Raw genomic sequence first — 27156 nt, 5'->3', positions numbered from 1 at the left:
AGTTATTTAAAATTGTAAAAATATTACACAATATTACTGTTTTTGCTGTATTTTTGGATCAAATAAATTAAGCCTTGGAATGAATCATGAATTACATTCTGCATGATAAAATATAAAGATTTCACAGTGATCTTCTGTAATTTTTTTTTTAGTTACTACTACATTACTGTAGTAAAACCATGTTTTACATTTTATACATGTGAGGATGAGCGGAGAGTATACCATAACATGATTAGCCTAAATGTTAATAAATTAAGTGTATCAGCAATCATAAATCAAAGAAGAAATTTCTTATCAGGTGACGAGGATCACTCGTCGCTTTGTGTAAGTTCCAGTACGAAACAGCGCGGGGGCGCACCTGTTATGATTTTCCGATGGTAAAAACAAATTATATGTTGTTGTATTACCAATTATCAATATATAGTTTTTTTGACCAGCGAATGTGTGCAAATGTGAATTTTGTTTTTTTTGTCCGTCATTAAAACGGCGACGGCCCCTCACATTACATTTTCATCTACAGGTTACAAACTAGTTTTTGTAGCTTTATAGACGGAGCGCTCAGTTTTTCCCTGTGGTAAAATGCATTTGGCCAAAATCGCATTTTATAAAAGATGAAATGCTACTGTATGCACAGGCTATTTAAGTGTTGGCTATGTATTGGCTATGACTAGATGGCAAATGCTAGCCCTCTCTCTCAGGCGACGTCCCACATGTCTCAGTCAGTGAGTCAGTCAGACATCAAATAAATAAAATATGAGCCTTTATAGACATAGTGTTTAGTAGTACCTATTCAAACAACAAGATATTTATTTACCCTTCGCAAAACTTTGTTCAGCTCAGCTGTTGTCTACTGTGCGGCTGCTGTGGAACTTCAGTTGATTCAATGAATATAGAGGGGGCGGAGTTATCAGCTTACTGACAGCTTGAGGATCGAATAAGATTTACACAAGCTCGTTTTAAGAACTTTCATTTGCTAAATATTTGTAAAACAGACAGACAGACGTAAAGGGTGACCAATAGCATTGATAAAAAAAAAAAAAAAAAACTCCACCAAAAAAAGGGCATGTGCTCTGCACAGGTTGAGCCCTACCTGTGCACGTGCCTGGACGTAGATAACATTCAGAAAATCATTTATGTATTGTAACTAATAAGCACATTATGTTAATGAAATTCAATCTGTTAATTAAAACTTAAAATGGATTCTGTATGCTGGGGTATACAGACATTTGAGAAGCTGGAGGCGATGTTGGAGGAGATATAAAACTGTAAAACTGAAAATAAAAAAAAATACATAATTTTACAAAAAACTAAATCGTAGGCCTATTATTTGATTCCTATTGTGATAGAAAATAGCTGGAAATTTTAAACAATTTAGTTAGTAAAATAAAATCATATTTATTAATAATAATAATATTCAGGTAATTTTTTTTCACCACACCTTTCAGCATTTGCTTTTACAGTTCAAATTACTAGGAGTGTAGTAAATGTTTTTGAGATATAGTTAAAAAGATGATAGTGTAAAGAAATTGTGTGCATGAATTTGACCGAATTCTGAGAAAAAAAAAAAAAAACATTCCTGAAAACCGGGAGGCTTGAGACTGTCCCATAGACTGCCAAATAAATAACACTGTCAAGGTCCAGAAAAGTATGAAAGACATCGTCATAATAGTCCATCTGCCATCAGTGATTCAACAGTAACGTTATGGACTATTATGACGATGTCTTGCATACTTTCCTGGACCTTGACAGTGTTATTTATTTGGCAGTCTATGGGACAGTCTCAAGCCTCCCGGTTTTCATCCAAAATATCTTAAATTGTGTTCCGAAGATGAACACGGGTTTGGAACGACATGGGGGTAAGTGAATAATGACAAAATTTTCATTTTGGCATGGAGTATCCCTTTAAGAACGGTTTATTGTCACGTGAAACTGAATCAAGATTTATAATACTCTATTCAATGTCTCCATCTAGTGGTTATACCAAAAGACACTACTGAAAAAAAGACTCTTCGCCCAGAATCTTACTTTATACTTTCTATTTTATACAGCACGGGTTTGTTTGTTTGGTTTTTTTTTTTTTTTTTTACCTCTGCACTCAAAACCATTACTTAATATTTATTACGCGACTGAATTACGACGAACTTTTCAAGCCATACAATAGATCAAAGGTCAAAGTTCCTCAAACGTTTCCTGCCACCTCACTATGACGGACACGACGAATTGTTATCAGGTAAATACAAAAAAATAATCTTCACTTCTATATCTAAGCTGTATTTATGTGTTGTTTGTGTCCTTCAGAATTATTATTAGCCTATTATTATTATTTTTTAATCGTAGTGTTACACACACTTTTTTTTTTTACTTTCACTTTCACTCTCTCTTTTTAGATGACACGACGCATACTTTTTTAAGCAGAGCGAGTTTTTGATAAACACCCTTTTGTGGAACGACAACAGCCAAACAAATCTTCTGTAGTGTCTTAGCGCGTTTTGGTAGAATAATGGCAGAGGCTATACTTGGAGATCAGGACCAGTACAGCTGCTCAATATGTTTGGACTTGTTGCGGGATCCCGTGACCATTCCGTGTGGACATAGTTACTGCATGAGCTGTATAGGTGAGTGCTGGAATACAAATGATCTGAACGGGACCTATAGATGTCCACAGTGCAGACAGACCTTCAAATCAAAGCCTCCACTCAACAGAAGTACAGTGCTTGCTGAAATAATGGAGAAACTGAGGAGCACAGAGTCTGCTCAAAGTCTTGCTGGGCCTGGAGAGATTGCGTGTGATTTCTGTTCTGGAGAAATGATCAAAGCTGTCAAGTCTTGTCTGGAGTGTCGAGCCTCTTACTGTCAAACACATGTACAACCCCACTATAATGTTCCTGCCATGAAGAAACACAAGCTGGTGAAAGCTGCAGTCATTCCAGTATGCCCCAAACATGACAAGGTCCTTGAGGTTTACTGTCGGACGGACCAGAAATGTGTCTGCATGCACTGCTTATTGGATGACCACAAGGGCCATGACACAGTGTCATCTACAATAGAGCGCAACGAGAAACAGGTGAAGATGCCCATCATTTTTTTACTTTAATGACTTGTAAGGGCTGTCAGTAGATTAATTTTTTTTCACACCATTTTTGTGCGATTAATCGCACTCTTATCAAGTAATAAGCATAGGCAATTTGTTTAACACATTCTATAGTTAATATATTTACACATACCAAAGCATACATGAATTTGTTTTTACACAAATTCACAGTGTATAGTAGACTATGTGTGCAGTGCAACAGCAAAGAGTTTGTTCTCAATTTTAAAAATTTCAGTTGTGATACTGAACAGGACCACATGGAGATGTCGAAACATTTCTAAACCAACCCCCTTGACCTGACTGTACTTACTACAGTAGGCCTGCACGGACCCATTCAGTATGACTAAACACAGCAGCATACACATGACAAAGCAAAACATTATCCTGAATGTGTGTGGAAACAATGACAATGTACTGAAATGTGTCTGTGCATAAATACTATGTGCATCCAGAGCGCACATTACACATATTGTTTGCACATCAATATAACGGACTTGTGCTTATTATACAACACCTGGTACCGGTCACCACAATTGTTCTTACCTTGATTACAATATTCATTCAGCAAAACTTTACTAGTGAGATGCTGGTTTGTTTTGTCCAGCCAAGAATTTTGCATATAATTTTGCCATACAACAGTGGGATGGTTTGACATTTGGTTCAGTCTGTATTTTACACAGTGTGAAATTATGTAATCTTGCATACTTTAGTAATTTATTTGCATTTAATTATTTTAACACGTTAAGGATTTTGAATTAACCACATGCTTCACATTATTAATCGCAGCGCATAATGCATAACTTTGACAGCCCTACTCATATCATTACGTAATTACAAAATGCTATTGACAAATGTTTTCAGTAAGATTAAACAGACTGTGACTGATTTGCCCTTAGATAAAACTCACAGACACTCAAACAAAAGTCAAGCAGACAATCCAAGCAAAAGAAAAAGAGCTGCAGAAGATGAATATGGACATTGCCTCCCATTCAGTAAGTTCTGATGTAAAACAAATAACTTTCACACTTAAACAGAATGACACTGCATTTATCAGACACATGGTTAATCTCTGCCTTGTTGGATCTTGTAATTGTAAACAACATTTTTTGTTTTGCATTGGTTCTCCTCAGGATTCTGCAAAGAAGGCAGTGGAGAACAGTAAGAAAGTCTTCAGTGAATTAGTCAAATTTATTGAGAAAAAAAGCAATGAGGTGATTGAAAAGATAAAAGTTGAAGAAAAGGCTGATCTGGATCAAGGAGCAAAGCTACAAAAGAAGCTGCAGGAGGATATTACTGAGCTGAAGAAGAGGGAAGGAGTTCTTGAGGATCTTCTACAGACAGACAACAACATCCAGTTTCTTCAGGTACAAGCAAGCACTATAAGCAATATGATTATATTAGAAGCCAGAATTATAAGAAAAAGAACTGTTCAAATATTGACAGTTCTTCTGAAATTTATATTACTTAGTACTTGAATATTTTCCCCCCACAGAATTGTGAGTCTGTGTCATCTTCATCCGGATCTGATGAGTTGCCGAGTTCCTCATTTCAGCCGTACTGCTCTTTTGAGGACATAAGAAAACTTATATGTGAGCTAGCTGGGAGACTTGAGACTACTTGCATGCAGGAAATAAGCAAAACAATTACTAATGGTAAAGTAACAAATGATTTTTAATTGAATGACTTCTTGTATCTAATTGTATTTGTGAGTGATGAAATGGTTTAATATAATCTGTTACTTTTAGTTTCAGATTTGTCTGCAAAAAGGCCTCATTTCACATTTGACATTGTAGTTGGAGACCATGTCCGTGTGAAGCCATCTGTTGTTACTCCAACACACAAATGGGGATCAGTTACTCACTTAAGCATTGGTGTTGTAAAAAGTGAGAGCACTGACTGATACTGATTTGTATTTATATTAGGCATGACAATTCTTGTTATTTACCACAATTAGTAAAATGATATATATACACACACATATATAAAACTATAGTTTCACTTAACATCTGTAGTACCACAAAATGTGATAGTTGCCATTACTGATTTTTAATTAATTTTTTTTTTTACTTCTTCAGAAATTCAGGGTGATTTGTTGACTGTAGATTTCCCCGAACAAAGAAACTGGACTGGTGTAGTTTCAGAAATGGAGCGTGTGACCAGTGCTGGTTCAGGTAATCCAACATATTCATCAAAAAAAAACAAATGGACAAAAAACTTTTAGAATATTACACATTGCATCTGAGCAGTTTGTAATATTTTACTTGTTTCAGATTTGCCATCCAAAAACGATCCATTCAACATCAAGGTTGGAGACAAAGTCAGAGTGAAACCTTCAGTTATTACCCCCCAAAACATAACTGGGGTAGAAACGTCACTCATAAGAGTGTGGGTGTGGTGAAAGGCAAGATCTGTATTTTTTCCCTCATATACTGTAAATAATTTGTTATAAAGCAATTCTCACAAAACAACTGGTGTTATAATATAAACTTGTTCTCTGTTTAGACATTAAAAGTGATGACAGTGTGGTTGTTGACTTCCCTGGACATGCGAACTGGAAAGGAATTATCACTGAAATGGAGAAAGTAACTAATGATGATGAGATTGGTAAATAAATAAATGTTTTAAGTAGCAGCTTCTTAAAGCATAAAGGTTCTATGCCAAAGATGCCATAGAAGAACCACGTTATCTTAGTGTGAAGAGTATTTTATTATATATAAAGAACCTTCTGTCCAATGGAAAGATTCCATGGATGTTAATGGTTCTTCATGAAATCATCAATGGCTTTATATTTAAGAGTGAATATGACTCTAAGCAGTACATATCTAAAGAGTCTATTTTAACAAAACAGTTGTCCATCTGTAGAATGAGGCTCAAAGTGTTTAAAGCTACCAAATTTGATCCATGAGAGAATTATCAATGAGAGTCTTCCATCAAACACTCAGATCTCCATGTGACATTTCAGGACCTTCAAGTCTGGGCTCCAATATTAAGATTGGAGACAAAGTTCGTGTGAAGCCGTCTGTTGTTACTCCAACACACAAATGGGGAGCAGTCACCCACAAAAGCATTGGTGTTGTTAAAAGTAAGAGCACTGAGTTTCATAACTTACATTAGTCATACAAATGTTCTGAAAATTATAAATGTTGAAAGAAATTATTATAGGCTCACTGAATGCCTGTTACCACAGAGTGAGAAAAAGCAGCATACTTTATATATAATGGTTTGTTTTTTTATGTTTGCAGAAATTCAGGGTGAGTCTTTGACTGTGGATTTCCCTGAGCAAAAAAACTGGACTGGTATCGTTTCAGAAATGGAGATTGTGGCCAGCACTGGTCTAGGTAATTTGTTTTGCATTTAAAGACATAATCATTTTAAATAATTGCAGACAATTTCTTAGATGCAGCTTAAATGTTGCATTGTGCACTTAGAAATGAAAGTGCTTACTGTCATATTTTACTTGGTTTCAAATTTGTCAATAATAAATGCCCTAGTTGACATTAAGGTTGGACATCAAGTCAGAGAGAAACCTTCCATTAGCACCCCAAAACATAGCTAGAGGTGCTCATGTCACTTAAGAATGTGGGTGTGGTAAAAGAGCAAGAGCTGTGTTTTTTCCCCCTCGGATAAATCATCTGTTATCAAGCAATCCGCACTCAAGTACAAGCCTTAAAATTTAGACATTAAATGTGATGACAGTCTGATTGTTGACTTTCCTGAACATGCAAATTGAAAAGGGAATTCTCTATGAAAATGGAGCTGGAAACCAATGATGATGAGTTTAGTAATTTCACAGAGTATTATAGTATTTCCATGACATTTAAGGAGCAGCTATTCAGCAGAAATCTCTCAGATGATCGTGATGCTCCTTGCATTTCTGGATATTCAGGTCTGGAGTTCATTATTAAGATTGGAGACCAAGTTCATGTGAAGCCATCTGTTGTTACACCAACACACAAATGAGGAGCAGTCACTCACAAAAGCATTGGTGTAGTTAAAAGTGAGAGCAGTGACTGACCGACAATGATTTCATTACTCACATTAGACATGCATTCCTCATTCATTGTGCTTTTTTTTTTTTGTCAAATAAATGAAATGATGATTAAAGATTTTTTTTGTAGGCTCACTGTGTTCCACAGAGTGAGAAAATAGGACATTTGTTTAAAAAAAATTTCCTTTTATTTCTGCAGATATTCAGAATGGGTCTTTGATTTTAGATGTAGATTTTTCCGGGATTATGACCATTCCTGATTTAGGTAATCTTCCCATACTAATTTTTTTTTTTTTTTTATCTGTTTGTACTTGTAAGTGAAAATGTGTTTTGTATTATTTTTATTTTTATATTTGGTAACAAAAAATGTTTCAGCTGACATCAAGGTTGGAGACAGAGTCAGAGTGAAATCTTCAATAACTACTCCAAAACACAACTGGGGTGGACATGTCACACACAAGAGTGTTGGTGTGGTAAAAGGCAAGATCTGTGTATTTTTCTCAAAGAACAAACTTGACTAAACTACTTTATTATATTTATCATGTACACTGGCAGTCAAAAGTTTGGAATAATTAAGATTTTTTAGTGGTTTTTTTTTTTTTAAGATGTCTCTTATGTTCACCAAGCTGCATTTATTTGATGAAAAATATCTTAAATACAGTAATATTGTGAAATATTTTTACAATTAATTTTTTTTATTATTATTTGAATATATTTTTATTGTACACATTATATTTACATTTAGTATACACGGAGTTGCTCTTGGAAATGATGTATTTTAAGTGGCTGTCCTCTCATCTGGCTAGATATCAAATCTGAGGATGTGATCGTGGATTTTCCAAAACACAAAGCATGGAAAGGCATTCTTTCCGAGATGGAGTTAGTAAAGGACTCAGGTCAGTTACTTGAAAATGATTTTTTTCCCCTGAATTAGTTTTGGTTCCCACCAACATGCAACCAAAATCTTAAGCCTTTCTGTTTGTCTACAGACACTGACATTTCAGGATTCCCCTAGATCTTGAGGATGTGACTGTGGACGTCTCTGCTCACCATTTGCTTTTGTGAATGAGTTTTCACTGAAACGTGCCAATGTCTTTATTTCTAAGTTTGTAGTCATGTGAACATGAAAAAAAAATACTTGTGGTTTTCATACTGGTGTCCTTCACAGCACAGGAGAGATATTATATTAGACAGAAGTTTACTTAAATGGTTCTTTTCATTCAAATTCATTTGCATTTTTTGTCTTCCATTTGTCTCATGTATGATTGGAGCATCATTCATTAGCTACAGGATGAGTGCTGCAGTTAGAAAGAATCTTTCTACATATATACTGTAGATACTGATTTTTATCAAGTGAAATCTGTTTCAGCTCTCGGAATGAGCACATACACTGAATTCTCTCTGTTCAGGGTCTCACTTTAATAATAAATCTAAAATAATTCATTATAATTTTACAAATAATAAATTGAAAATGTCCTGTCAAAAATAAAATCCAAACAAATGCAAATTTTGTTGCTAAAGGTTTTTTTTTTTTTTTTTTGGTCTTTTGAGTGAATTAAGTAAACTGGACTGATATTCAACATTGTCTACAAGGATCTGTGACTCTTGTTTTGTATATTTCTTCCTAGCTGAGTTTGTTTCAATTAAAGAATCATGACAAGTTAAGTGTTTTTATTGAGGAATTCATTGTCTTGACCATACAGTTCAGTTCGTATGCATTACGGATTTATTTTCAGGTTCGACACAAACTACATTACCCAAGAGGTTTTGTGGCTGCACGACTAAAACCGCTTCCGGTTTCTGTCAGGAAGCCTTTACTAGATGTCTCCCTCTAAATGGTGATAATGAAAACCCCTAAAGATCAACATTCAAAGATCTACGACTTATAACTTAAAGCACACCAGTCTCTGTTATGAGGAAAATACAAAACAATGTAATTTTTTTTACCCTTCCAAACTCAGATAAGCTCTGACATCTGTATTTTGTATATTATGATGACACGTTCCTTGCTTTCACTTTCACTCTTACATTTATACCTTACATCCATGGTTCTTTGCTAACACAAGGAGGTTTCAGCAGACATGGCAGAGGCTATACTTGGAGATCAGGACCAGTACAGCTGCTCAATATGTTTGGACTTGTTGCGGGATCCTGTGACCATTCCGTGTGGACATAGTTACTGCATGAGCTGTATAGGTGAGTGCTGGAATACAAATGATCTGAACGGGACCTATAGATGTCCACAGTGCAGACAGACCTTCAAATCAAAGCCTCCACTCAACAGAAGTACAGTGCTTGCTGAAATAATGGAGAAACTGAGGAGCACAGAGTCTGCTCAAAGTCTTGCTGGGCCTGGAGAGATTGCGTGTGATTTCTGTTCTGGAGAAATGATCAAAGCTGTCAAGTCTTGTCTGGAGTGTCGAGCCTCTTACTGTCAAACACATGTACAACCCCACTATAATGTTCCTGCCCTGAAGAAACACAAGCTGGTGAAAGCTGCAGTCATCCCAGTATGCCCCAAACATGACAAGGTCCTTGAGGTTTACTGTCGAACGGACCAGAAATGTGTCTGCATGCACTGCTTACTGGATGAACACAAGGGCCATGACACAGTGTCATCTACAATAGAGCGCAACGAGAAACAGGTGAAGATGCCCATCATTTTTTTTCTTTGATGACGTTAACTTAATTACAAAATGCTTTTGACAAATGTTTTTTTTCAGTAAGATTAAACAGACTGTGACTGATTTGCCCTTAGATAAAACTCACAGACACTCAAACAAAAGTCAAGCAGACAATCCAGGCAAAAAGAAAAGAGCTGCAGAAGATGAATATGGACATCGCCTCTCATTCAGTAAGTCCTGATGTAAAACAAATAACTTTCACACTTAAACAGAATGACACTGCATTTATCAGACACATGGTTAATCTCTGCCATGTTGGGATCTTGTAATTGTAAACAAAACATTTTTGTTTTGCTTTGGTTCTCCTCAGGATTCTGCCAAAGAAGGCAGTGGAGAACAGTAAGAAAGTCTTCAGTGAATTAGTCAAATTTATTGAGAAAAAAAGCAATGAGGTGATTGAAAAGATAAAAGCTGAAGAAAAGGCTGATCTGGATCAAGGAGCAAAGCTACAAAAGAAGCTGCAGGAGGAAATTACTGAGCTGAAGAAGAGGGAAGGAGTTCTTGAGGATCTTCTACAGACAGACGACAACATCCAGTTTCTTCAGGTACACTTTGCTTTAAGCAAAAGTTTTAAGACTACATAAGAGGTTTACATTTATTATAATATTGTTACAGTTGCTGCTAAAATGTTTTACGTGTTGCACTTATTTAGGTGTTGTATATAACACGATAGAAAACGCTAAACTGGACTGAACTTTTCTGCAGAATTATGAGGTTGTGTCCTATTCTTCTGGGTCTGATGGCTTCCCCAGTCACTCTTTTAAGCCTTTCTGCCTTTATCCGGATGTAAACGACTTGTTTGTGAACTTAAAAATCGGCTGGAGACTATTTTCAACCAGGAAATAAATGAAACTGTTCAAAAAGGTGAGAGTTACTAAGAGTTACTTTCACTGGTTGTATTTGATTGTACCTCTGAGTGATGAAATGGCCCTATATGTTTTACCAGTTTCAGATCTGGCCATAAAGAACAATCCAGTCTGCATTAAGGTTGGAGACAGAGTCAGAGTGAAACCTTCTATTAAAACCCCAAAATATGATTGGGGTAGTGCTATCACACATAAGAGTGTGGGAGTGGTAAAAGGCAAGATATGTATTATTCTCATAAACACAAATGGTATATTACGCTGCTAGGCATCACAAATGAGTATGTGCAGCACTCACATTTGCATGTTCTTCTTTCAGATATTAAAAGTGATAAGTGTCTGGTTATTGACTTTCCTGGATTTGCAAGCTGGAGAGGACTTCTTTCTGAAATTGAGCCAGTAACTGATGATGATGAGGGTGGTAAATATGCAGAACAGAAATAGAATGTTTCCTCATATAATTAGTGGCACCCAGCAAAAATCATATGAGGTCTTGTTTGGATAAATATTTTTGCTACAGAAATGTTACATATACATATTTGAGGATACTATACTGTTCTAACCCAGCTGTAATCTGGTTTATAACAGATTTATACATTTTATAATTTTGTTTATCTACAGAGTGAGACATTTGAGACTGCCACAACGGTAATTCATAAAATATGAGATTCTGTTCTACTCGCTGTGTTTCAGGATCTTCAACTCTCAACTGCAAGATTAAAATAGGAGACAAGGTCTACGTGAAGCCATCTGTAGAAACGCCCAAATATCTATGGGGTTCAGTCAGCCATAAAAGCATTGGCAGTGTCATAAGTAAGGACATCATCTGCTGTCATTGATCTGACAGACTGAAACAGTTATTGTTACAATCACTCATATTTTAGGCATAATAAAAGATTTCCTCTCTCTAGATGTGCAGGGTGAGACTGTGACAGTAAATTTCCCTGAGCAGGAAGGTTGGCTTGGTGAAGTTTCTGAAATGGAGCTTGTAGTCAGTGCTGATTTAGGTATTATAAACTGAATTATTAAATCAATAGTAAAATGTATGTAACATATGTATTTTTAGATGCCTGGATGTGTTTCGCACTATTATTTTGTTACAAAGCATTTTAATAATTCATCACTATTCAGTGTGTGCCACTTCACACAGTTTACTCTATTTTAAGTACATGGTCCAGGTATTGATTTAATAGAGATTATTTTTATAGTATATTTTTGCAACAATATAGATGAATGAAAATCTAGGTGTAATGTAATATCTCTATGCTTAATGAGTAACACTACGTCTTAGGGTCCCCCAGTCATGCCTACTTCAAGATAGGAAACAGAGTCAGTGTGAAATCTTCAGTGAAAGATCCAAAACATGGATGGGGATCAGTCACTCACAACAGCATCGGTGTCATTAAAAGTAAATACACTCAGCAACTTTCACTGATTATACTCATTCAAATTCATATATTACGAGATACCTGAAAATGAAATTAAACTCAATCATTTACACATCAAATGATTTTGGGGTTATTAATGACTTTCTGATCTTTGGCAGGAATTCAGGGCGAGTCTTTGACTGTAGAGTTCCCTGAGCAGACGGATTGGACTGGTATCGCTTCAGAAATGGAACTCATAAACGGTGATGTTTCAGGTAATTTGATGGGTATTAGGACATTATTAAACAAAAACCTGTAAAAAAAAAAAAAAAAAAAAATTGTCTAGCATATTATTTTATGTTTATTTTAGACAAAATTTGTCAGTTAAACATTAAATGTATAATTTTTCATATGTGATTCATTATTAACCTGCTATGGTTAACTGACTCTGTTTAATATCTCTATACAAGCTATTATATTTATTGTAGTGCTATTTTAGTATCATAAATATATTATTATATTTTTTATTATATATTTCAAATTAGTTTTTTTTCTGATTTGCATTTCATTTTAGTTAATGTTTTAGTAATTTTGTTGCTACTTATTTTTTTGTGTGTGTTTTCTTTATATAGTTTTTATTATTTTTATTTTAGTAGACTTTTTAGTAACTTTTTTTTAAGTAAATGTTTATTTTTTTTTTTAGAGGAGAAATTTTTTTTTGGTTTTTTTTTTTTTTTTTTTTTTTTTTTTTTTTTATTATATCTCTGACCCATTCCTCCATGATTAAAACTGACATTGCAAATATTCCTTTATAATTTAGAAGTGCTCAGTTTAAGGCCTGGAGTGAGGGTCCGTGTTAAACCCACCATCAGAACTCCAGCACATGGCTGGGGAAGTGTCACCAAGCACAGCATTGGAGTGGTTGAAGGCAAGTGTTATTAGCAATTTAGAATGAGCTGAAGAACTACAGTATTTAAGTCACAGCTAGCATTTTCTGTCAGTTTCATAAGAGTCAATGACAATTTTTTTAGAATATAGACAATAGATAATCACCAAATACAAATACAGAAATGTCAAAGCATATCAGTAACAATGTATTTCTTCCCAATGTTTTAACAGCTATAGATGGAACCAAAGTGACTGTGAACTTTCCTGAACAGTTAAGTTGGACTGGCATTGTCTCAGAGATGGAGGCTGTGCCTTAACGATGAAACACAGCATCCAGGAGCTGTTCACTACATGTACACTGCACAAGGGTTAAAAATATATATTATGTTTAGGGGTAATGAGTTTGCTCTTAACACCAGGGTTTAATGCACAGATTAAAAATGCCCACTAGGATGACCTGACCCTTACTGTCTCAAATAACTTATTTTAACTGTGAAGCATAGTTATTACATAAACATAAACAAGATTGCATGAAAAAGGTATATTGACACCAGGGTAATATATATGCTAATATATATGCTGATACAGCCCATCCCTTGAGTGTGTTTCTTATTTTCTGTATGTGATGTTATGACTCTGCTACTCTCTGTCTTAGTCTGATTATTTAAGAGTGCCACTGTGTACCTGCATCTCATATGCTTGAGTATAAGGACTCTGAAGCAGAGCATGGCAGGAGAGAGGAGATAATCACCAGCAAACAAGCTTTATTTTTATTTTGTTTTCCTTCTTAATAGTAGTTATTGATTTGTTGTTAAAGGGATAATCCATCACAAAATGAAAATTTAGTCATTATTCACATACTCCCATGTTGTTCCAAAAAAGTAAAAGCCAAATGGTGCTACGCTGATTTGGAGAGACACAGAGGAGAGGAATTGTTGAATAAAGTCGTTATTTTTGTTTTCTTTGTGTACAAAAAGTATTGTTGTCGCTTCATAACCTTACGGTTGAATCACTGATGGCAGATGGACTATTCTGACGATGCTTTTCATACTTTCCTGCAGAGATGTAAAAAGTACTCAAAAATTTTACTCAAGTGAAAGTACACGTACTCAGTGAAAATTTTACTCAATTAAAAGTACAAGTATCTGGTCAAAAAGTTATTAGAGTTTTTGTTAAAGTGTAAGTATTTGTACTCAGTGAGAATTTTACTCAATTGTAGAAGTACTTTTTTTCTGACAGACATACAGAAGAATGGTTAGAGAACGAAAAAAATGCAATGGCACAGGCCAAACATGTATATTTAGTTCAACAACAACAATTAAAATGAAACACAGCGGAACACCAAAAAAAAAAAAAAAAAAAAAAAAAAAACAACAATTAAAATGAAACACAATACAGGGAGAGGGGATAAAAGGAAACTCCATCCTTTCCGATTCGTTCCCGATCCGGACATCACTAGTTTATCAGATGAACACAAACTAAGAGTTATAGAAAAAAAAAAAAAAATTCTCTTTATATAATTCAAGTGTATGGGACATCCAAAAATGACACTTCAAAAAAACTGTCATTCACTACACAAAGTGAATGACAGTAACTAATGCAACCCCTGTTAATGAATCACTGTCTTCTTAAGTGAAAGGATAGGCATATGTTAGAAAAATACAAGTATCAATATTTTAATCTTAAAACGTCATGTTCACTTTATGTGGTTTCTGAAGTGGTTCTGTACCCTTGCATTATATGGACTAAAAATCTTTGCTTGTGTTCATGTGAAGAAAGTAAGTCATAAACATCTGGGATGACAGAGGTTCAGTAAATGGTCAGAGAATTTTCATTTTTTTTTCCCTTTGAAGAGCAAGATGTGATGGAGAGGCTAGAAATATATTCCAGACAGAATACAAGAATGTGTTGAATTAATGAGGAGAGTCGTATAACATACAACGTTAACGTTTTTAAAGGCCACTTTATTTGTGTTGTCTATTCAACGTCACTGTCTAAAAGGACAATTAATCTTTTAAATGTTTATTTGGGGCATTTAGTGTTTTTTTTTTCTTAGCAAATATTGATAAATAATTATTTGTGACTAATTAGATTAATTAATGAGAAAAGCATGTAATTATTAAGATTAAAAAATATTCACTGACAGTCCTAATTCCTACTTAATGTTTTCATATAATGACATATTGTAAATACAACTTATCCACCACATGCTAAGAACATCACTAAACATGAATTACAATTAATTTAGCATATACAATGATTTATTTAAACACTTTTTTGGAGATTTGTAACATTTAACAACAACAAAAAAAATCCCACTAAAATATTAATTGTATTTAAATTCTCATCACTGATTTGTGCATTCAGCTAATATATTACATAGCAAATAGCTCTATCAAAAAATAACAAATAATGAATAAACTTTTTGGGGGGGAAAACAAAACTTTGCTACCTCAAAATGCTTCCTCAGATTTGATGGTGAACTTTTGAAGCCAGACATTTACTTGATGAAAGTCATAATTGAAGTAGAAATGTGTGTGTTTAATGCATGAAAACAATGATCATTAGTTCTCACGTCAGGCACACACGTTTGAGCTTCTGTTTACCATATTTAATGTGCATAAGATAAAATAAAAATATAATGTACTTTTCAAGATGAAATAAAATTGTAAGGAGTAAAAAGTAATGTTTTTTCTTCAGAAATGTAATCAAGTAAAAGTACAAGTAGTCAGTTTAAATTGTACTTGAGTAAAGTACAAATCCCCCAAAATAATACTTAAGTACAGTAATCAAGTAAAATTACTCAAGTATTTTACACCCCTGCTTTCCTGGACCTTGACACTGTTATTTACTTGGCAGTCTATGGGACAGTCTCAAGCCTCCCGATTTTCATCCAAAATATCTTAAATTGTGTTCCAAAGACAAACAAAGCTTTTACAGGTTTGGAAGGACATGGGGGTAAGTGATTAATGACAACATTTTCATTTTGCGGTGGAGTAACCCTTTAATGTTGTTAGTTCATTGCTCAATTCTATAAATTATTTGTCTCTGAGAAGGTAAAGATATTAATGGCTCCAATCAAAAACAAAAAACTGCATAAAAATGTAAGGGTCATGCTCAAAACATTGGTGTAGTTAAAAGGGTTCAGTCCAGAACATTTAAGATGTCTCACTAATTAATATCTCACAAAATCTAATCTAAAATTTCACTAAACTAATAATTTTGGGAGATGGGTTCCCAGCACTGGAGTTGAGAAACTGCTGTGATATGGAATTATTTGTAAACACACACAAAACAAATGCAAATCGTGTGATTTCAAACACCAATGAAAAACATTCAAAGAAAAACATGTCTTCATTTTGATATAAAAAAGAAAGACACCACATTTTTAGGATGGGCCTCTGAATCTGCCAAGGAAGAGGATGCTGTTAGTGGGGTTGTGTCTGATGAAAAACAAGAAGGGGTGATCTGCTATGAATTTTTTTGTTGGCATTGCACAGCAAAGCCTTATCAAACATGCAGTGGCTGCAGCTGCCTCAGTGCCTTCCTCATTGACCTCAATAAAAGCCTTGTGGATCACTGCTGAAATGAAGAGACCACCTTTACTGCTCATGCCTGTCAGATCAGCCTTTGTTTCCTGGAACACAGAGCTCATACCCATCTTTTGCAGTATTTCTGATAGGGAGCTCTCAACCTCCAGCTTGAACTTTGGCAAGTGGACTATGATATCCATCTGCATAACCATTTTGTCTCTTTTTGTCCAGTCAAGCAGCTTGTCAAGGGTCAACTCACTCTCCAGCTGTCAAACACACACACACATACGGAAAATAACATACACAGCACCAAACTAATCCACAGGATTGTCCATCTTTTATTGATTATGCCACTTTTGCTGACCTTAAGAAGAGGGTCAGAGCCATCCTGAGTTTCATTTGGAAGAAGGATCAACATGCTGAGCTCCTCCTTTACGTATGGCAACTCCAGCACCTGCAGTTCATCCTCTGGGATGTATCTGAAGGGGAACTTCTTCTTCTGGTACATCATTTGCACAGGCCGGCGCTCATTCTGATTGAAGACAAATGGAAGTACATTCAAAATGACTTACAAAATTCAACACTTGAACTTTATATTTATTTTTCATATACACTCCTGAAAAAAAATGCAGATCACACCTGGTTTATTTTAAATGGCATTTCTTTAGTGTTTCTTGTTTCAAATGGGTGCATCCAGTTTCCTTTAAAGTAGATGGCATTAACCAGAACTAGTCGGGTCAGCCCATTTACAGCACCGCGCATAAGAAGATCTTTAATTTTATCTGAAGTGAAAAACAAACAAAAAACAGTCATTATTTATAGTGTTCTGATAATTAACATCAAATTATATACTGTATGTTTTACTTTACTTTTTCTCTATAAAAAAATATAAAGCAAATATAATTCTGATTTCAGCTCAAACTCTGATCAAACACACTAGACGGTAAATTTCAAGTAAACTTTTATCAGATGGTTTAGGTGTGTTTAATCAGAGTTAGAACTAACATATGGAGGATAGTGGCCCTCATAGAGCAGAATTACGCATCCTTCTTTTAATTCTTGCCATCCACAAAATTTATCTTTCATATTCTTATATAGGTTAAATGATTATCTTCTCACTCTCTGTCTGCTCTTCCACCCATTTGTTAATGAGCTGTCGTGACTCGTCAGATGCTCCAATGAAGTCCACAGCCTGAAGGTCAGCATGGTACAGCTTCAGAGTGGAGTCCAAATACTCCTGCAGGACAAAATAAAGGTGGTATCTCATGTTCTTCTCTCAGATAAGGCAAAGCACACAGAGAGCATTAAAACGTCTCATTGGAGGCACAATGGACTCACAGGTAAGAAGCTGAAGGTTTTCTCTCCATAGAGACGGTTTGCCAGTTTGAGGATGTAGGAGGCTGATGGACTGTTGATAGTTGAGGTGAGGGTCTCAAAATGAGAGTGAACATCAGAGACAGAACTAAAGGACAAAACCTGCAAAGAGAGAAACAGATGGGTTAACTATGAAAAATGTTTAAATTATGACATCATTTTCATGATAAATAAGTTTTATTACCATAATGCAATGTAAAAGTATTTTAAATGTAATATAGCCTATTTATATATTTTTAACATTTCTTGTAGCCTACTGTTTAGGTTTAATCAGGCTTATTAAAAACACTGCAATCTAATGGACCACCAAAGAATCACCATTACTTCTTTTCGAGCACAACTAGTGTTCATTTCTTCATCATCAGTGCTAAAATAAATATCAGTTACAGAAGTGGTATGATTTACAGAATCTTTACAGACACATTCGGAATGAGATTTAAAGTAATAGTACCAACAGTAACGTCAGTTCCTCATACCTTTGTCATTTCTTCAGATGTCTCTCCTCGGGCTCCCAAGTAGACCATGCTGAGCGCTGCGCTGATGCTCAGTGGAGAGAAGAACATGTTTCCCTCAGCGCTGCTCGCGCTCAGAGCCCGATAGAGATCCAGAGCAAAGAGACTGTTAGCACGAGACAGACCCTCCATGACTGATGACACTGCGAAAAATAACAACCATAACATTAGTTGTGATTATCATACTTTATGCTGCCATCTTGCAAAACATTAGGTTTGAACGAGTATTAGTATTATTTTACATTTGTTAATTTTGGATTTTCGCCGTAAATTAGGCTAATCAGTTCAGTTCCACCGCTACGGCGCGTAGGCTACTGAAAAATGTATGCAGTATGACTCGAATAAGTATGAGGAAGTAGTTTTCCACTTTCAGTTTCATAAGAGGCTGAAACAAGCTTCTTATTGGCAGCTTCTTATTAACTCTATCCGTTCAAAATAGTTTATTACACCTTTCTAAAAACCGACAAAATATTAGCAGGGTGCCTAAAAGCGTGAGTAGCCTAAGATGAAAAACTACTTGGTCCCTAATTGAGCAGATGACATTAGGCTAATTAAATAATACTGTAATTGTGCCTTTAAATCTTTAATGTCCGTTTTAGATGATACATCAGTGTTATTTGCATTTTAAAATAATGCGTTATTCTTTTATTCTGAAAACAGCCACAAAAGCAACACGGGCCATTAAAAAACGTGAAAAAAATTTGAGCGTAAATAAAAAGCGAAGCACGGTTCACCGTCTTCCTACATTCGCCTTTTTAGTGTTTTCTTCATTCGTCCATAACGGTTTTCTGTTGGGGGGAAAAGCTTAACGTGCATTAGCACGTTTGCGTTTGCATTCTGGGCTATTCTGTCTGTGAATAGTATTTTATTAATAGTAAAATTATTAATACGGTTATTAATATTATTAGTGTTAGTATTAATATTAAGTATAGGCCTACTGAATTTGGTCCTCCAGTGTCACTGTTCATATTAAGCCACATTAAGCGTTTTAGAATGTCCCAGAATGGTGCCTTGAACTACTGACTGTATTTCTTTATACTTGAGTCCAAGTTAAAAATAAAACTATATGAACGATTGTGAACGAGCTGTATGAACCACTACAAGTAAACAGGAAGTGTCTGTCCGACCTCATCTGGTTCCCTTTCGAAAGTTCACTCTCGTTATGAATGGCAAAACTCCTTTTTTCCTTTCTGCTGAAGCCTGATTTGTTGACGTTTTGTAGCTGCACAAACCAATATGGCGTTTCAGCCTGCCAAATGGGGTGGGGCGACCACTATAAGTCCATCTGTAGTGCCATTCATCAGATTATTCTCCTTCAGCGACAAGGATCATCTCTTCACTGACTCTTCTGTAAGAAAGAAGCCATAGAAGAAGCTCCAGCTCTGCTCACTACCGTGGAAGAAGCCGAAAGCAGCGACGGAAGCATCACTTCAGGCATCCGGGCAAAGAGCAAATTTTCTAAGAGCAAATTTCAGCGTGCGTTGCTTCAAATGTCGCACCGCGAGTGTGGTTCGTGCAAGGGACTCTTGCACGATGAAGACGGGCACAGCTCGCTGATGGCTCGTGCTCTTTTTGCGAAACACCCCAATCCTCCGTTCCTGACACCGCCAAGGCCTGCATGTCCCGCCCTCCCCACATCCTCTCATGGCGGTGTGCTTCTCACATGAGGACCAGCGCCCCTCTTCAGCTGCGAGCGGACTGGTCTCATTCGGTACCTCCGAGGAGGACATTGTCATCGATGACATCACCGCTGACGACTCTGTGTCCTTGGCGGCATCAGGAACGGAGGATTGGGGTGATTCCAGCGAGGAGCCAAAGGAGCCCCTCCCCCTCAAGGGCAGAGGCCAAAGCCAGACGCCGAGCTAATCCGCATCCTTGCAAAGGCTGTGGAGCAGGGATCTCCAACCCTGCTCCTGGAGTTATACTGTTCTGGGGTTTTTAGTTTGGAGTTTGCTCCAACACACCTGTCTGTAATTATCAAGTAGCCCTGAACACCTTGATTAGTTGGTTCCGGTGTGTTTGATTGGGGTTGAAGCTGAAATCTGTAGGATGGTAGCTCTCCAGGAGCAGGGTTGGAGACCCCTGCTGTGGAGGATCTGGGCCTCGAGTGGTCGGCTCTGGATGAGCCTGCCCATGGCTTATTGGATGAATGGTTCCTGCCAGAGACCCGCCAGCAATCCTCCCATCAGCACCCAGCCCCGTTCTTGCCAGCTGTCCATGCAGGCTCACTAAGACGTGGCGAGCCCCCTACTCGGCATGGGTGAACCCCTCTACTGCAGCAGCTCTCACCACCGTTGATGCCGCTGACGAAAGGGGATACACCAAACTCCCCCCCTGGAGGAAGCAATTGCCGCACATCTCTGCCCACCATCTGCCCTCGGCTTAAAGGGCCATGCAGCACATCCATCCAAGCCCTGCAGGACCACCTCGGCTATCGCCAACAGGGCTAATGCAGCAGCCGGACAGGCCGGTTCAGCGCTGCACACAATGGTGATACTTCAAGTGTTTCAAGCTAAACTTCTCTGTAGTATGAATGAGTCTGGCCAAGAGCACCAAGAGGCCTTTAAAGAGCTGCACACAGCAACAGATCTTGCTCTGCGTGCTACAAAGTCCACAGCGCAAGCAATCAGCAAGATCATGGCCAGCCTGGTGGTGCTGGAGCGCCACCTCTGGTTAACGCTGACAGAGATCAGGGACGCTGAGAAAATGGCCTTCCTCGACTCGCCAGTCTCGCCGAAAGGGCTATTCGGCTCCGCTGTTCATGGGTTCACTGAATGGTTTTCGGAGGCTCAGATGACGTCACAGGTGCTGTGTCACTTCCTCCCTAAACACCCTGGCACCGCGGCTGCTGGCCGCCAGAAGAGCCCCGCTGTTTAGCCTGCAAAGCCAGCGCAGCATCAGCCTCAGCGGAAGAAAGAGCCCGGGCTGAAACAGCAATACAGGCCGGCAAAACGCTTCCCCTTCCCGAAGCGTCAAGGTCCCCACCCATGAGTTGTGCTGGACCCTGAGCCACCGAAGCCATCCTGAGGCGCTAGAGAGGAAAAGGAGGGGCCCTGTTCTCGCCTTGGCCGGAACGCCCCCCAAAACAGCTCGCCTTCACTCCTCACCTCTTTGAACACCTCTGAGTTTCATTTTCAGCGGGTCACGTCCTGCAGGTGCAGCGCATGCCTGAATATTTTACCGCTGTGATAGCGGACCCACATACCTTAAAGAGAAAAATTCCTCATCCTCTCTCAATCACTTATATGAAAGTAGACTTGCCGCTTTTTCAAGGCGAGCTCTCGTCGAGAAAATAAAACCTCTCACCTCACATTACATGGCCTGGGCAGCAATTCCGGGAATCTCAAGATGGGTTTTGGAAACAATTCGACTAGGCTACTTGCTGCAATTCGCTTGCAGACCGCCCCGCTTCAGAGGCGGCGTTCAAACTTCTGTCCCAGACAACGAAGCTATTGTTCTCCGGCAGGAGGTGCAAGCACTGCTTGCAAAAGGCGCTGTGGAAATAGTGCCCCCAGCTAACAGCGAGTCAGGATTTTTCAGTAGCTATTCCTCGTACGGAGGGGTGAAGGCGGTTTTAGATCTCAGACATCTGAACAGCGCGCTTATGCGCCGGTCGTTCAAGATGATGACAGTCAAGAAAATTCTCTGGCATATTTGCCCCGAGGATTGGTTTTTGACCGTGGATTTAAAAGATGCTTACTTTCACATCCACATAGCCCCCCATCACAGACCGTTCTTGAGATTCGTGTTCGAGGGAGTGGCCTATCAGTATGCAGTCCTTCCGTTTGGACTGTCCCTGGCCCCACGCACTTTTATGAAGTGCGTAGATGCGGCTCTGTACCCTCTCAGGCAGATGGGAATCCACGTATTGAACTACCTCGACGATTGGCTGGTTTTAGCCAGATCAGAATGGGAACTGAACGCTCAAAAAGAGCTGCTGCTCAGTCACTTAGAGTGCCTCGGGTTGGTCATCAACCCACACAAGAGCCAGTTGTTGCCCAGACGATGAACTGTCTTTCTGGGAACGGTTCTAGACTCCACCCTAAAGCGGGCGTGGATTTCGCCGGCTCGGTCCCTGACAATTCAGCGATTGACGGCTTCCCTCAAACTGGGGACGATACGCTCCCTAAGGGTTTTTCAGAGGCTGCTCGGCCTCATGGCTGCTGCCGCCTCTGTAACTCCACTGGGCCTGCTCCACATGCGACCCCTCCAATTTTGGCTAAAAGCCCGAGTCCCGCCCCATGCTTGGCGGTTGAAGAGATTTCTGGTCCGGGTGGACCACCCCTGTATCGAAGCTGTGGCCCCCTTTGAGGACCACACGCCTGTTTCAGACAGGAGTGAGGATGGGCATCTCACCTGGACAGCTCAGCAGCGATGCCTACATATCAACTTCCTGTAAATGTTGCTAGTCTTCTTAGCACTTTATTCCTTCCTTCCGGCCATCAAAGGCCACCACGTCCTGGTCCATTCAGACAGCACGACAGTAGTGTCTTATATCAATCACCAAGGTGGTCTCAGGTCTCATGCCTTATACAGATTGGTTCGTCGCCTCCTTCTTTGGGCACAGAAAGAACTCCTCTCGCTAAGGGCTGTTAATGTGCCGGGCAAGATGAACCTGGGAGCAGACATGCTGTCCAGAAGCAAGGTAGCCCCAGGCGATTGGGCGCTGTACCCTCAGACGGTACAGCGAATTTGGGCGGTCTTTGGGAAGGCAGAGGTCGACCTCTTCGCCTTGGAAGACAACTCTCATTGCCTAACATTTTTCTCAATACAGGGAGATGCCCTGGCCCACAACTGGCCTGTATGCATTTCCTCCTATCGCCCTGATTCCCCAGATCATCAGGAGAGTCAAGGAAACCAAGTGGACCCTGTTTCATGTGACGTGTCCTGCATGCTGACTTTTCTGCAAGAGCTGCTGGATAAGGGGCGCGCCCCATCCACACTCAAAGTATATGTGGCGGCCATAGCAGCGAATCACTCTCTCGAGGCTGGCCATTCAATAGGCAGAAACGACTTGGTCGTTAAATTTCTGAAGGACGCGAGGAGACTGAATCCTCCTCGCCCTCGGACTGTGCCATGTTGGGACTTATCCATGGTCCTAGGGGCCCTAAAAAGGTCCCCATTTGAGCCGCTCAGTTCAGCTGACTTGCGACCCTTATCGCTTAAAACGGCTCTTCTCCTTGCTTTGGCATCGGTTAAGCGTGTGGGTGACTTACAAGCACTGTCGGTCAGCGCCTCGTGTCTTGAGTTTGGGCTCAATGACTGCAAGGTCATTTTGAAACTGAGACATGGCTATGTTCCTTTAGAGTGCAAGTAATATCCCTATTGGCGCTCCCCGCTGCAGACGGCGAGCAGGGACCGAACGCTCTCTGCCCTGTTAGGGCTCTGAGAGTCTATGTGGAACGTTCTAAACTGTTTAGACAGTCTGAACCGCTGTTTGTTTGCTTTGGAGGCCACCAGAAGGGTGTAGCATTTGGACCAATCAGACACACAACTATTTGTTATATTTAACAAATAATATCTAACGCCTCCTCATTTAACCAAAGGGTCTATGGACCCTTCCCCCAAAATGCAATATCACCTCAAAAAAGGCAGAACAGGCCTCTGGTTCCATAGCAACCAAAGGCACACTCTCTGATAACACTAGGTTTATGACGCCAAGGAATGTGGCTAAGCAACTCTTCACTCAAGTCTCTCAAAAACAGACACATAATACACATAAAAAGGGACTCTTCTCTAATTAATTCATAAAAAAAAACTTTCTTTGAATTAATTCACATATACTTTAGGGCAATGTGTATGCTGTACTGTTCTTGTATATTGTGTTTTGTGTATTGTAATGTTTTATACATGCTTATGATGGATCACTAGTTAATATAACCTCATCTATATGATGTTTGTATCTCATCTGTATGATGAGTTTGTATTTTCATTATCTAAATTAGAGTGTATATTATATGTTGATGCCTATGCAACACATTAGTTTTATAAGAATCTTAAAGATTCTTCTCTTGAACCCCCCAATCTAATTTCATATGCGAGACACCATACTAGAAACAAAGAGTTGTAAAACTTCCCTCCAAAAGGTACCATTCCTCATTGGCTCACTCAAATCCTGAGGGTGTGACATCGTCCCCCTATATAGATCACTGATCACCAGATCAGGGTGGTTCTTTTAGATTCAGGAATTCCAGGAGAAGATGCTGAGCTAAGAGCCTTAAAAACCACGCTAAGCTTGCGTCAGGCCTTTCGGCTTTGACTTTCCATTCATCAAGATCCTCTGATTCGAACTGGTCTCATCATCTCACTTCAGCAGAGACCAACTGGAGCCCAAAAGTGCATCACGACTCTTTTTCAAACAACTGAGATGTGCAAGTATCAAACTTAGTCTTATTAATTGATACATTTAAGTATCATATGCACCTTTTACAAAGGTGTGTTTGAACTAAGAAACTGATGTTTCATTCAGGCTGTAGATCTGCTGAATATCAAATTCTATGATAGCTTCATGTTTTATTTCTCCTCTCTTTACTGCTTAAGCGTTAACCCTTTTTCCTATACCCACTGTGTGCGTGTATGTGTATGTTAGACTAGTTTAAGTGTTTATGTAGTTAATAAAGTCTTATTTGTATCACACTTGAGGTTGTTCATTGTTTGCTCATAACTGAAGTCTCTAATCATGCAGATTTTAGCTACATGCTCTGAGTAGTATTGTAAAGAAAGAAAGTTCTTTTCCTTAAACAGATTGACAGACAGTTGACACTGAGAGGTCAAGTAAATACTTACAGCGGATCTAAATATTTATAATTTATCATAAATAGTTACCAAGCAAAGACTTGTCTAGCTGGATTGTTCATGCAATAGCTCTGGCTTATACATCAGAAGGACTGGAATGCCCTACTGGTGTGAGAGCCCACTCCACAAGGGGAATGGCCTCCTCATGGGTGTGGTCCGGCGGCATATCTATCAGTAAGATCTGTGCGGCCGCCGGCTGGTCGTCGCCGTCCACTTTTGCCATATTCTATAATTTAGACATCCCCGCCCTGCTGGCGCAGATTCTATCTGTTTAAACCTCCCATGTGGGTAGTGATTTCTCATGCCCTCAGCTAAGCTCGGGGCGAGATAATGCCTAGGTCCCTTAGGGCCCTTATTAGTGATTTAATACTGGGCTCGCAGAGCAGCATATAATTGTTGCTCGTAGTGCGGCGTGATTGGATTCATTCCCATACATATCGAGAGTGAACATTCGAAAGGGAACGCTTCGGGTACTTTTAATTATTCCTCGTTTTGTTGTGACATTGGTTGATTGATTTAAGGGAACAAGCGTTATGTCACTTGCCGCACTACAAGCTCGCTTCAGTCGAATGATCTGATGAATGGTGCTACGGATCGACTTTTATAGCGTTCGGCCCTGCCCCCTTTGGCGGGCTGAAGCGCCATTGGTTTGTGCAGCTACACAAACGTGAACTAATCAGGCTTCAGCAGAAAGGAAAAAAGGAGTTGTCCCATACATAACACTCGTTCCCTTATCTTATGGAACCGAGGTTACGTTAAGTAACCGAAGCGTTTTGCGCGGAAATGCAAAATTTCCCAGGGGAACGCAAAAGTTTTGTGAAAGAACGCAAAAGATTTTAAAAATATTTTTTCCTCCTACCCCGTATTTTTCCCACCAACATGTCCCTTTAGGGGCTCCGTTGTATACATACGGGTGATATTAAATGACTTAACCCCTGATATAACATTTTGGCCATACTGGCCATAGTCATTCATCCCACTATCAGCAGGCACCTCATCTAGGCTTCACTTCTTGTATTTCCTTTGGGCACCACAATGTGGCCTCAAAGATTAGGCTATAAATAAATGTAGAAATTAATAAATGTGGCTATAAATTAATAAATTAGGCTATAAATAAATGTAGAAATTAATACATGTGGAAATAAATGAATATAGAAATATGTAGGCCTAAATAAATACATAAATTTGGAAGTAAATAAAAGTGGAAATAAATAAAGAGAAAATAAAAAGTGAAAAAATAAAAATATACATAAATAATAATAAGGAAATAAAAGTATATTTATTTATTTATGATTTTTATTAGTATATTTATTTATATATTTTTTCATTTCTTTGTATATTTATTTATGTATGTATTTATTTTTATTCAGCATGACTGATGACACTGCGACTAATAAAAACCCAAACACCAGCTGTGATTACCACTGTTTATGCAACCATCTTGCAAAACACTGTTAGGTCCCAACGAGTGAAAATGTAGCATTTTACGCTTCTTAAGTATGTCCTCTCGCAGTACTTCGGTTGTCCTCTTCTTTGGTTCTACAGCTCAGGCCAGTTCACTGCTGTGCCCAATTGCACACATTTATAAATTATTGTAGTTTTGTGTTTGATTTTTTATTGGAAATGTTTATTAAGAATAGCCCTATGTAGCCCTAATAGGCTATATTACAGAACTGCGTTATAAACGTTTTACATAATATTGTTGAAGCAACACAGAATTTCTTTGGAGCTGGTGTTAGCTCCCCTCACTGTGACTGTTTTACTAATGCTGCTGTTGTAATGATACTCAATTCTAATTTAGTTTTGGTCTTTTGGTCTAAAAAAAAAAAAAACTTTTTTCAAATCTGAAAAAGGTAATTATGCTTTTATTTAAAAATTTTAAACAGGAAAAATACAAAACATTTTTGTGCACTACTTGTGTGCTGTCTATTTTTTCATCTATAGTACAACTACGTATCTGAGACAAAGATACAATTTAAAGATCATTTTCAAACACTGATGTGGTTAAAGGGAGATTCCCCAACTTTCCTAATGTCATTTGTGAAGACAAAAACAAATGCA

The 27156-nt window shown here is 38.3% G+C and overlaps 5 protein-coding genes across 5 annotated transcripts; 4 read left to right on the top strand and 1 right to left on the bottom strand.

Annotated features, from left to right (window-relative positions):
* Positions 1–1884: 1884 nt before the first annotated feature.
* Positions 1885–5432, top strand: LOC122144728 (E3 ubiquitin/ISG15 ligase TRIM25-like; the record flags this gene model as incomplete). Its single annotated transcript, XM_042755856.1, has 8 exons — positions 1885–2230; positions 2388–3064; positions 3988–4083; positions 4222–4455; positions 4584–4743; positions 4837–4974; positions 5167–5262; positions 5362–5432. Coding segments are annotated over exons 2-8 (1359 nt in total), but the record flags the coding sequence as incomplete, so codon positions are not given.
* Positions 5433–5441: 9 nt separating this feature from the next.
* LOC109113445 (E3 ubiquitin-protein ligase KEG-like) lies at positions 5442–8482 on the top strand. The gene is made up of 8 exons (XM_042755847.1): positions 5442–5492; positions 5594–5695; positions 6054–6173; positions 6334–6429; positions 7279–7344; positions 7455–7559; positions 7886–7975; positions 8069–8482. Exons 2-8 carry the CDS (start codon positions 5665–5667, stop codon positions 8092–8094), a joined length of 534 nt encoding a protein of 177 aa, XP_042611781.1. The 5' UTR covers positions 5442–5492; positions 5594–5664; the 3' UTR covers positions 8095–8482.
* Positions 8483–8930: 448 nt separating this feature from the next.
* On the top strand, positions 8931–10032 carry LOC122144727 (E3 ubiquitin/ISG15 ligase TRIM25-like). Its single transcript, XM_042755855.1, has 2 exons — positions 8931–9724; positions 9838–10032. Exons 1-2 carry the CDS (start codon positions 9161–9163, stop codon positions 10030–10032), a joined length of 759 nt encoding a protein of 252 aa, XP_042611789.1. The 5' UTR covers positions 8931–9160.
* A 678-nt stretch (positions 10033–10710) lies between these two features.
* On the top strand, positions 10711–13765 carry LOC109113441 (E3 ubiquitin-protein ligase KEG-like). Its single transcript, XM_042755846.1, has 7 exons — positions 10711–11047; positions 11320–11439; positions 11538–11633; positions 11918–12034; positions 12173–12268; positions 12814–12921; positions 13113–13765. Exons 1-7 carry the CDS (start codon positions 10852–10854, stop codon positions 13196–13198), a joined length of 819 nt encoding a protein of 272 aa, XP_042611780.1. The 5' UTR covers positions 10711–10851; the 3' UTR covers positions 13199–13765.
* Positions 13766–15871: 2106 nt separating this feature from the next.
* On the bottom strand, positions 15872–18702 carry LOC122144701 (leukocyte elastase inhibitor-like). The gene is made up of 7 exons (XM_042755842.1): positions 18543–18702; positions 18265–18443; positions 17753–17890; positions 17534–17651; positions 17054–17196; positions 16779–16946; positions 15872–16680 (listed from the first exon to the last, which is right to left on the bottom strand). The coding sequence occupies exons 2-7, from the start codon at positions 18430–18432 to the stop codon at positions 16270–16272; spliced, it is 1146 nt and encodes a 381-aa protein (XP_042611776.1). The 5' UTR covers positions 18433–18443; positions 18543–18702; the 3' UTR covers positions 15872–16269.
* Between the last annotated feature and the right edge of the window lie 8454 nt (positions 18703–27156).

Source organism: Cyprinus carpio, unplaced genomic scaffold (assembly GCF_018340385.1).
Source record: "Cyprinus carpio isolate SPL01 unplaced genomic scaffold, ASM1834038v1 S000006753, whole genome shotgun sequence".
Taxonomy (NCBI): domain Eukaryota; kingdom Metazoa; phylum Chordata; class Actinopteri; order Cypriniformes; family Cyprinidae; genus Cyprinus; species Cyprinus carpio.
The sequence above is the reverse complement of the archived record's forward strand: the minus strand, read 5'-3'. Positions and strand labels throughout refer to the sequence as shown.

Bases quoted from the DNA above. Each gene is read 5' to 3' on its own strand.
- LOC122144701 (XM_042755842.1), bottom strand. From the start codon at position 18,432: ATGGAGGGTCTGTCTCGTGCTAACAGTCTCTTTGCTCTGGATCTCTAT. The intron at 17,891-18,264 runs GTATGAGGAACT...CTCTCTTTGCAG, and splicing joins CATCTGAAGAAATGACAAAG to GTTTTGTCCTTTAGTTCTGT. The intron at 16,947-17,053 runs GTGTGATCTGCA...GTCTTCAATCAG, and splicing joins TGCCATTTAAAATAAACCAG to AATGAGCGCCGGCCTGTGCA.
- LOC109113445 (XM_042755847.1), top strand. From the start codon at position 5,665: ATGGAGAAAGTAACTAATGATGATGAGATTG. The intron at 5,696-6,053 runs GTAAATAAATAA...GTGACATTTCAG, and splicing joins AACTAATGATGATGAGATTG to GACCTTCAAGTCTGGGCTCC. The intron at 6,174-6,333 runs GTAAGAGCACTG...TTATGTTTGCAG, and splicing joins AAGCATTGGTGTTGTTAAAA to AAATTCAGGGTGAGTCTTTG.
- LOC109113441 (XM_042755846.1), top strand. From the start codon at position 10,852: ATGTATTATTCTCATAAACACAAATGGTATATTACGCTGCTAGGCATC. The intron at 11,634-11,917 runs GTATTATAAACT...ACTACGTCTTAG, and splicing joins TGTAGTCAGTGCTGATTTAG to GGTCCCCCAGTCATGCCTAC. The intron at 12,922-13,112 runs GCAAGTGTTATT...ATGTTTTAACAG, and splicing joins CAGCATTGGAGTGGTTGAAG to CTATAGATGGAACCAAAGTG.
- LOC122144727 (XM_042755855.1), top strand. From the start codon at position 9,161: ATGGCAGAGGCTATACTTGGAGATCAGGACCAGTACAGCTGCTCAATA. The intron at 9,725-9,837 runs GTGAAGATGCCC...ATTTGCCCTTAG, and splicing joins TAGAGCGCAACGAGAAACAG to ATAAAACTCACAGACACTCA.